This window comes from Solanum lycopersicum, chromosome 12, assembly GCF_036512215.1.
Source record: "Solanum lycopersicum chromosome 12, SLM_r2.1".
NCBI classification, from domain to species: Eukaryota; Viridiplantae; Streptophyta; class Magnoliopsida; order Solanales; family Solanaceae; genus Solanum; species Solanum lycopersicum.
In genome coordinates this window covers 58,248,076-58,259,042 of record NC_090811.1, presented here as the reverse complement: position 1 = coordinate 58,259,042, position 10,967 = coordinate 58,248,076, and the positions used below count along the sequence as shown (strand labels likewise).

General features: G+C 38.1%; 1 protein-coding gene across 1 annotated transcript; it reads right to left on the bottom strand.

Annotated features, from left to right (window-relative positions):
- Nucleotides 1–4,546: 4,546 nt before the first annotated feature.
- LOC138340464 (uncharacterized) lies at nucleotides 4,547–9,506 on the bottom strand. The gene is made up of 2 exons (XM_069292189.1): nucleotides 8,973–9,506; nucleotides 4,547–4,618 (listed from the first exon to the last, which is right to left on the bottom strand). Exons 1-2 carry the CDS (start codon nucleotides 9,504–9,506, stop codon nucleotides 4,547–4,549), a joined length of 606 nt encoding a protein of 201 aa, XP_069148290.1.
- Nucleotides 9,507–10,967: the final 1,461 nt, after the last annotated feature.

Below are 10,967 nucleotides of genomic sequence, written 5' to 3'. Positions count from 1 at the left end.
GGAAAATAAAGAGTTTTAAAAGAGTGTAAGGTTGATTTCATTTATCAAATGAATATAAGGGAACTAAGTATTCCCTAAGAATTAAATTAAAGTTTCAAGTTAATTAAACAGCAAGAATTGTGTTCATTCCTCTAATGTAATAAAAGGGGACTAAGTATTCCCTAAAGGTTGATAAATGTTTTACACTTAAGTTTCAAGGAAACTATGGAGTTTCAAAAGAGTTTTTAACTAAAGAGAGGAACATTGATTCCAAAAAGAAGCTTTTTAAGATAAAGGTTCTGTAAATTATCTCAACCCAAAGGAAGGAAATTTTAGTAAAAACTGTGAGCTAAAGCATGTTTTAGGAGTAGTATTGAGCATCAATGTGGGTATGAGAGTTCAGATAACTCAAGTCCCCATATAAACTATGTAGCCATCATGGCTATGAAAGTTTCTTACTTTTTAGATGATAATGTAAGGTAAGCAAGTGGATCCACTAGGTAGAGGATGTTCTATGCGACAACAAAGTATTGGACAATTATGGAAGTGTGAACAAGACGCTGTATCACTAATTAGACTCATAGTGGTTGTTGTCGGCTAGAGAAACTCCCACTGAAGCTATATAACATTCAAATATAGTAAATTTGAGTTTATTATCATTATATCTTTAATTAACTAAGAGTTACACTGTTTTATATGTTTTTCACATATATATTGCTTATGTATTTTTTGGTTTTATATTAAGTTTTTGTCTTATGGGTTGAGAAAAGCCAAGGTAAGCTGATCCTTACTCCGTTTCAAGATTAATAGTTGTACTTAGCATTGTTACTTGCATACTCGTACATTCAATGTAACGATGCTAGTTGGCCTGCATCATTTAATTATGTAGATGCATGTACCGGTTCTTCGTTGATCAAGATTTGTCTCCACGGTCAGTGGTGAGCCTCCTTGCATTCCGAAGGACATCCATTTCATTTACTTTAGTAGTTTGGTTTTATGATTTTGTGGGGTTTGTCTCAACATCCCTCATAAGTTAGTGTAGAGGACTCATAGAGAATTAGTATTTGAGTTTGAAGTTTATTGTTACTTGTTGAGACTTGAGTGCCATTTTGGCCAGATAATGTATAAAATATTAGTTTTGAACATGCTGTTTTTGTTATGTAAGTTGAGTTTAGTCTTCCACTGAGTTAATGTGCCATACCAAGGGTTCGCTGGGAATCAACAATGGTCTACGAGTGATAGTTCCGCCCACGATGTAGGCTTGGGGCGTGACAAACTTAGTTTCAAATCCTAGAGTTCAAGATTCCTATAGAGTCTATGAATTTGTGTCTGTATTGTGTTAGTCACCGGTGTGAAGAGATCCACATCAATGATTAGGAGGCTACAACATTTAGGAATGTTTTCTTTCTTTCATGTTTCATTTGTTCAAAAACATTATATCTAGAGTCTTTCTATTATTTGTTCTTACACGTATTTTTTTAGGATCATTATGCCTCCAAGAAGAGAATTGAGAGATCGACCACGATGGAATGTTGAGGACCAAGTGGTTCCAAATGCACCAGAAGTGCAACCCCAAGGAGAGGTTACTAATGCCAAATTCTGGGAAGCTATCTAGATGTTAAGTCAGATTATGACCATCCAGGTTGGGCAACATAGAGCATCTCGACAAAAAGTAGTTGATACCTTGAGTGTTCGTGAGTTTCTTAGAATGAATCCTCCTAGTTTCACTGGATCAAACCCTACAGAGGATCCGAAGAACTTTGTGGAGGAGTTAAATAAGGCGTTTGCGGTAATGTTTGTGGTGGATGTTAAGAGGGTAGAATTGTCTTGACATAAACTAAATCTTGTGGCTAGAACTAGGTTTGATCAATGAAAGGATGGTAGAAATTACGATGCACCACATCCAAGTTGGGCTGCTTCGAAGAAGCCTTAAAGGGGAGGTTATTTCCTTGTAAACTGGAGGAAGCCAAGGTGAATGAGTTCCTTATTCTTAAGCAGGACTCCATGAGTGTACATGAGTATGGGATGAAGTTAACCCAACTATGCCGCTATGTTCTACAGATGGTAAAAGGCATGAGAAGCAGAATGAGTCTTTTTGTTGCAGGATCGGGAAGCTTTTAAAGTAAGAAAGATAGGACTGCCATGTTGATATGTGACATGGACATATCAAGGCTGATGATATATGTGCAACAATTTCAATCGGATAAGCTAAAGGACAGACCGGAGTACCTACACAAAAAAGAAAAAATTGGGAATGAGTCTTTCCAATTAAAAGATGGTTCAAGTCGACAAAAATTCTAGTAACCCAAGGGGCCAACAACAACATCTACTAGTGCACGTGTACCCTAAATTCGAGGTGAGTATAGTCACAAGAATTCACTACACTTCAAGGCTATAGTGGCTCAGTATCAAGGTATTGTGGCATAAAGAGGAAGTAGGGCTCATGTATGTACTAAATGTGGTAACCACCACCTAGGAAATTTTCGTGATGGCCAGACGGGTTGTTACAACTATGGTAAAGAGGGTCACTTCATGAGAGAGTTCCACAAGGATAAGCAAGGTGGTGAAAATCTCGGCAATAGTGATCAATCTGAATCACTTGCTCCACAAAGTAGGGTTGCACCTAGAGGATTCACTTCTGGTACAGGCGGAGGGGAAAATCGCCTCTATGCAATCACTTGCCGCCAAGAGCAAGAGAATTCTCCAGATGTTGTCACGGGTATGATCAAAGTTTTTACTTTTTATATTATGTGTTGTTAGACCTAGGAGCAAGTTTATCCTTTGTGACGCCTCATGTTGCAAATCAGTTTGAGATTCTCCCTAAAAATCTTTGTGATCTTTTCCGTGCTTCTACACTTGTTGGGGAGTTTATTCTAGCGAAAAGAGTCTATCTTGATTGTCATGTTTCCATCAATTACAAGGATACCATGGATGATCTAGTAGAATTTGACATGGTAGATTATGATGTGATTCTATTTATACAATTGATCCATGACTTTTATACATCAATAAATTGCAGAAATCGAGTTGTCAAGTTTCAGATTCCTAATGATCCAGTCATAAAGTGGGCTAGTAGTTCAGCAGTGCCTAAGGGTCGCTTCATTTAGTATCTTAAGGAGAGAGAGTTAGTTTATAAGGGATGTATAAATCACTTTGTCAGAGTTAATTACTAAAGTGTTGAGGTACCTTCCCTTTAGTTAGTTCCTATTGTCAGTGAGTTTCCAGAAGTCTTTCGCGATGATTTACTTCGAATCACTCCCGAAAGAGAGATATACTTCGGCATCGATGACATTCCAGATATTCATCTTATTTCTATTTATCATACATAATTGCACCAACAGAGTTAAAAGAGATAAAAGAGCAATTGAAAGATCTGTTAGGTAAAGGATTTATTCGACCGAGTGTCTCACCCTGGGGCGCTCCGATCTTGTTTGTTATGAAAAAGAATGGGTCCCTTAGGATGTGTATAGATTACAGTCATCTGAATAAGGTGACCATCAAGAATAAATCTCCTCTTCAAAGGATGGATGACCTTTTTGATCAACTTCAGGGTGCTTCTTGTTTTTCCATGATTAACCTGATATCAGGGTATCATCAGTTGACCGTAAGGGAATGTGATATTCCAAAGACATCTTTTAGAACAGGGTATGGGCATTATGATTTTTGGTTATGTCCTTTAGTTTGACAAATAAACCGGTAGCGTTCATGGATCTTATGAAAAAAAATTTCAAGCCTTATCTAGATCTGTTCGTCACCGTCTTCATTTAGGACATATTGATTTATTAAATGAATGAAGAAGATCATGCATGTTACCTAAGGGTTGTTCTTCAGACGTTGAGAGATAAGGAGTTGTGTGCCAAGTTCTCCCAATATGAGTTTTAGCTTAAGTCTGTGGCATTCTTAGGCCACATTGTTTCTGGTGAAGGTATTATGGTTGACACTCAAAAGATTGAGGCAGTTCAGAGTTGGCCTAGACCAAAATCTCCAACATATATAAGGAGTTTTTTTTGTGTTTGCTGGCTATTATAGGAGATTTGTGTAAGGATTCTCATCTATATCCTCTCCTTTGACCCAATAAACATAGAAGAAAGTCAAGTTTCAATGGTTTGAAGCTTATGAGAAAATCTTCCTGGAGTTGAAAAGAAGATTGACTACCACTACAGTTTTGACCTTACTAGAGGGTACTAAAGCGTAGGTGGTGTATTGTAATGCATCAAGATGTGGCTAGGGCTGTGTATTAATGAAGAATAATAAGGTTATAGATTATGCTTCAGACAGTTGAAAGATCATGAGAAAATTATCCAACTAATGAATTTAAATTGTCTTTAGTAGTGTTCGCGTTGAAGATATGGCGTCATTGTTTTTATGGTGTTCATGTTGATAAATACACTATCAGAAGATATGTTCACTTAGAAAGAACTCAACCTTAGACATAGAAGGTGGTTGGAATTACTCAAGGATTATTACACCTAGATAAGGCTATTGTGGTTGCTAATGCCTTAAGCAGGTTGTCCATGGGAAGTATTTCCCATGTCAAAGAATAAAATAGGGAGTTAGCAATATTTGTTCACAGACTTTCACATTTGGGAGTCAGGCTTATGGATTCCACAGAAGGAGGAATAGTGGTGACAAAATGGAACTGAATCATCATTAGTGTAAGAGGTTAAAGAGAAGAAATACAAAGATCTTATTTTTCTTGATTTGAATGCAAGCGTCGGTAATTAAAGAGTATTGTCCTTTGAACAAGGGGGAGATGGTGTGCTAAAGTATCAAACAAGATTATATGTACCTAAGGTGGATGGACTCCAAGAGAGGATCTTGAAGGAGACTCATATCTCTAGATATTATATTCATCCGAGTTGCACTAAAATGTACCCTTATTTGAGAGAGGTATGTTGGTGGGAAGGCATGAAGAAAGATATTGCTGAGAGTTTATTTCCAAGTGTTCAAATAGTCAGCAAGTGAAAGTGGAACACCAATGTCCTGGAGGTTTAGCTTAGAATATAGAGCTTCCAGAATGGAAGTGGGAGATGAATAATATGGACTTTATCACAGGCTTGTGAAGATCGCAAAGGCAACATGATTCCATTGGGGTGATAATCGACAGAATGACAAAGTTAGCCCATATATTCCAAGTCAAGACTACCTATTCGGCCGAGAATTATACTAAATTGTACCTTCAAGAAGTTGTAAGACTTCAAGGAGTTCCTATATCCATTAATTTTAGACAGAGGTGCACAATTTACTGCACAATTATGGAAATCTTTCTAGAAAGGTTTGGGTTCCAAGGTGAATTTGAGCACTGCTTTTCATACTCAGACAAATGGAAAAGCAGAGCGTACTATCCAAACCTTGGAAGATATGTTGTGAGCTTGAGTGACTGACTTCAAGGTAAATCTGGATGATCATATAACTCTTATTGAATTTGCATACAATAATAGTTATCATTCGAGCATCCAAATGTCTCCATGTGAAGATTTTTATGGGAGAAGGTGCAGATATCCTATTGGGTGGTACAAAGTTTGAAAAGCAAGGTTGATAGGGCAAGATTTAGTTCACCAAGATATGGAGAAGGTTAAAGTGATTCAAGATAGGTTAAATACAACAAACAGTTGCCAAAAGTCCTAGACATATGTTAGAAGAAGTCCATTAGAGTTTGAGGTTGATGATTGGGTGTATCTTAAGGCTTCACCTATGAAAGGAGTTAAAAGGTTTGGTAAGAAGGGTAAACTTAGTCCCCCATATATTGGAGGACTTTATAAAAACTCAAGGAGAGTGGGCAATGTGGATTATGAGTTGGAGCTACCCTAAGAGTTAGAAGCATTTCATCTTGTATTCCATATATCTATATTGAATAACTGCTTGGGTGATCCTTCATTGGTAGTACCAATAGAGAATTTGGGGATTAAGGATATCTTATCCAATGAAGAAGTTATGTTCCTGATTTTAGATAGGCAAATTTGTAAGTTGAGGAAAAAAGAAATTGCTTCAGTCAAGTTTCTTTGGAGGAACAATTTGTTAAAGAAGAGACTTGGGAAGAAGAGGAGGATGTGAAGAAGATATATCGACAACTTTTTGAATCAGGAGAGAATCAAATCAAGGTACTAAACTCTATTCATAGCACTTTATAAAATTATGTATAAGCATGTTATCACTTGCTTTTGTTGTTAAGTGCTGTAATGATATTACTTTCCTTAGATTAAAGAAATTCTCATTCAAGATTAAGCTATGAAAAACAAGAAGAAACAAATTTGGAAATAAGAAAGGAAAATCTGGAAATTTTGAAGATTTCAAAAGTGAGTTTTGATCATGTTCAAACAATCATAATTCCTAGATCAAGAAGTGTTTGAATGATTCTTTATATGGATAAAATGCCCGTTGTAATATTTTTCCAATGATGCCAAGTTTGCGAATTTCTGAGGTCGTATGAGGGAGATATGACTTTCAAAAATTGGGCTGTTAAGCAGGAAAAGTTCCAAATCTTGATTTGTTAAGGGTGTTTTGGTCTTTTCCAAAGTGAATTATTATTTTCGTTTTAAGGGTCATCAGTTCGGGTCTAACCTAATTCCAATCAGTTTTCACATTTAGAAAATAATCTAGGGCTTTGAGAGAAAGGAGAAAAGGTGAGAAGGGAGAAGAATACACAAGAACGCCAAGAATCCGTTCGTTGATTTCGTCGGGGGAGATCCCTAACAAGGTACTTGAGATCATTCAGCGTTGGATTCTTTCAACCACTCCTAATGTGTTTCAGTTCAGTAAGTTTTTGATTAATGAATGAAGCACATGGAATTTTTTACGAAACTTTTTGAAATCTATTTGGTTGAATTGTAGTTGATCTCTAGTAGTTTGGGTTCTTGTTTTTTTACTGTTTACGGGTCTAAGCTTTTGGCTAATGAGTAAATTAGGGATCCTATGTTTTTGGGGTGGAATCCATGGGAATTTTGAAAGGTTTAGAGATGACAAACGAAGAAGAATATCGAAAAACCCGTACGATAATCACAGGGTGTCACGACCCAAATCGCGTCGTGAGTGGCACCCACATTTATCCTCCTATCAGAGCAAACAAACCAATCTAAACCCCAATCATTTACCAGTAATAAACAGAAAATAATGCGGAACACTGAAAACTCATTAACAAAATCAATTAACAACTTCTAAAATTTATCAATTAATATCCCCAAAATTTGGAAGTCATCATCACAAGAACATCTATCTCAAATTACTAAATCTAAGAGTATCTAAGAAGCTAAAATAAGTAAAAGCTAGTCCATGCCGGATGTTCAAGGAATCAAGACATGAAGAGGAAGACCCAGTCCAAGCTAGAAGCATTAGCTCACCCTGAAATTCGATGTAATGAAGACTGGCAAGAGTTGCGATTGAGTTATAGACAACGGCACGTTTGCTGCACTCCACACATAACAAAGATAAAAACATACAAGTAGAGGTCAGTACAAACACAAGTACTGAGTAGGTATCATCGGCCAACTCAAAATAGAAAACAGTATATATCAGGTAAATCATAAAATCAACTAATATCCTTAGCTTGCAGCATTTACAATTACCATAACCCTTGGTTACAACACCAAGCACATCAATGAGGACTCACGCCTCCTCATCATAATCATTTGGGAATTAGGTTCATTAGATTGAGTATATTAACATCTTCCAAGATTCATTATCTTTATTTCTCTCGTGTCGGTACGTGACACTCCGCTCCTCATATATTATCCTGGTATCGGAATGTGACACTCTGATCCTCATTCTATCCTGGTATTGGAACGTGACACCCGATCCATATTCTATCCTGGTACCAGAACGTGGCACCCGATCCATATACTATCCTGGTGTCGGAACATGACACCCGATCCATATTCTATCCTGGTACCGGAACGTGGCACCCGAACTCCTAATCTCACTACTTTCGTTCATCAAGCCTTCTTTTATACCAAGGCATCATCATTAACAAAATAGATTAGGGTTTCTAAAGATTTAGGATTCAAAGCTTCATCATGCTTATTTTATCACAATTACATAATCACATTTATGCAAGCATACAATTAAGCATATAGAAGGGTTTACAATACTACCAATACATATCATTCGCTATTACGAGTTTACTACGAATAGTATAAAAACCATAATCTACCTCCACCGAAGATTCGTGATCAAGCAAGCAATTTTCTCAAGGCTTTGTTTTCTCTTCGTTTCCCTCTTGTCTCGATCGATCCTCTCTCTCTCTTCTTGATCTTTCTATTTTTTTTATTCAAACCCTCTTTCCTTTACCCTAATTAGCATTTAATTAAGTATAAAAGAATGATGAATTATCCTACTAATTAACTCAAGGTTACCTCTTTTAACCCCAAGTAATTGAGTTATTAGTATTAAACCACTAACTTTATAATTATAAGACGGAATAGTCCAAAAAGCCCCTTAAAATAATTACAGAAATCCGAACCAGCCTGGGATTACGCAGCCTGTGAAGGCCCGTCGTGCCTGCGATGGTCCCTCCTGTTGCTCCGTCACAGAGTTCAGAAACTGAATTCTCTAAATAGTCTGTGACAGTCCGTCACGCCTGTGAAGGTCCATCACGCCTGTGACGGTCCATCACGCCTGTGACGGTCAATCACGCCTGTGACGGTCCGTCCTTCCATTTCGTTACGAAGTTCAGAGAGTCGATTTCAGTACCCGTTTTTCAGAATTTCTAAGTGTTTTGAAACTAGACCCCCTCGACGGTCCGTGGTGCCTACGACGGCCCGTCGTGGGGTCCGTCAACCAAGACAGCATTTCGTGAATTAAAATCTGCTGCTCAAAACGACTAAACAAGTCGTTACAATAGATACCAATTTACCCATCGTTCATCCTCGAATGATCGTAAGAAAAAAAAAAGGGAGAAAAGGAGTACCTGAATTTGTAAACAGGTGTGGGTATCTTTCTTGTATGTCAGCCTCTTTCTCCCAAGTGGCTTCTTCAACGGGTCGATTCTTCCATTGAACTTTAATTGATGCAATCTCCCTTGACCTCAACTTTCGGACATCTCTATCTAAAATGGAAACAGGTTCCTCCTCATAAGACAAATTCTCATCAAGCAACACTGAATCCCAACCGATAATGTAGTTTCCATCCCCATGGTATCTTTTCAACATAGACACATGAAATACCGGATGCACTCCGGACAGCGCTGGAGGCAAGGCTAACTCATAAGCCACCTCCCCTACTCGCTTAAGTACTTCAAATGGTACAATATACTTTGGGCTTAACTTACCCCTTTTTCCAAACAATATCACCCTGTTCATTGGTGAAACCTTCAGTAAGACTTGTTCCCCCTCCATAAACTCCAAATCTCTAACCTTTCGATCCGCATATTCCTTTTGCCTACTTTGCGCCGCTAAAAGCTTTTCTTGAATAGATTTCACTTTCTCTAATAAATCCCACAAAAGGTCAGTGCCCCAAGGTCTAACCTCAAATGCATCAAACCAACCAATCGGAGACCTACATCTTCTCCCATACAATGCCTCGAATGGGGCCATATTAATACTTGAGTGATAGCTATTGTTTTATGAGAACTTTGCTAAGGGTAAGAAGTTATCCCGATGAACGCAGTACTAAGGTCCAACAGAGTACCCAATTCCGCATGCAATGTTTTCCAAAACTTAGAAGTAAACTGCGTACCTCTATCTGATATAATGGAGAGTGGAACCCCATGAAATCGCACCACTTCTGAGATGAAAAGTTTGGCTAACTTCTCTGCATTGTAAGTCACCTTGACCTGAATGAAGTGAGCAGACTTAGTTAACCTATCAACAATTACCCAAATGGATTCATACTTACCCATTGTCTTGGGAAGACCAACCACGAAGTCCATTGCAATCCTTTCCCACTTCCATTCAGGAATGGGCATTCTCTGAAGTGTTCCTCCGGGCCTCTGGTGTTCATACTTTTCTTGCTGACAATTTGGACATTTGGCAACAAACTCCACAATGTCACGCTTCATTCTACTCCACCGAAAGTGTTTCTTTAGGTCACGGTACATCTTGGTTGCACCAGGATATATAGAGTACCTTGAACTATGAGCCTCTGTCAGAATAGTGTTGATCAAAAAACCAACGCGGGATACACATACCCTTCCCTTGATTCTCAAAACACCTTCCTCATCGATTTGTGCTTTCTTAGTCTCTCCTTGCAATACTTTATCTTGGATTTTTCTTAGTTTCTCACCATCAAACTGTTTTCCATTAATCTTGTCAAGGAATGAAGATCTTGCCTCCATACAAGCCAACAATCCTCCCTTCTCATTTACTTCTAACCTCATAAAGTCGTTAGCCAGAATCTGAACCTCTCTAGCCAATGGACGTCTAGAAACTTGCAAGTGAACTAGACTTCCCATGCTCCCTGCGTTTCTACTTAAGGCGTCTGCCACAACATTAGCCTTTCCCGGATGATACAAGATAGTGATATCGTAGTCCTTCACTAGTTCCATCCATCTCCTCTGTCTCAAGTTCAAATCTTTCTGAGTAAAGACATACTGTAGACTACGATGATCCGTGTAGACTTCACACTTAACCCCATATAAATAATGTCTCCATTGCTTTAATGCAAACACTACTGTAGCCAACTGCAAATCATGGGTCGGATAATTACGTTCATGCACCTTTAATTGCCTCGAAGCATAAGCAATTACATTCTTGTCTTGCATCAGCACTGCACCCAAACCCGAATAGGATGCATCACAAATGACAATGAAATTCTTACCTTCCACGGGCAAGGTGAGAATTGTTGCAGTAGTCAAAAAGGTCTTGAGTTTCTGAAAGCTTTCCTCACATTCGTCCGACCATACAAATGGAACATTCTGCTTAGTCAAGTTCGTCAATTGGGAAGCAATGGAAGAGAATCCCTTGACAAATAGACGGTAATAGCTAGCTAAACCAACAAAGCTCCTTATTTCTGACACATTAGTAGGTCTTACCCAATTCTTCACTGTCTCAATCTTA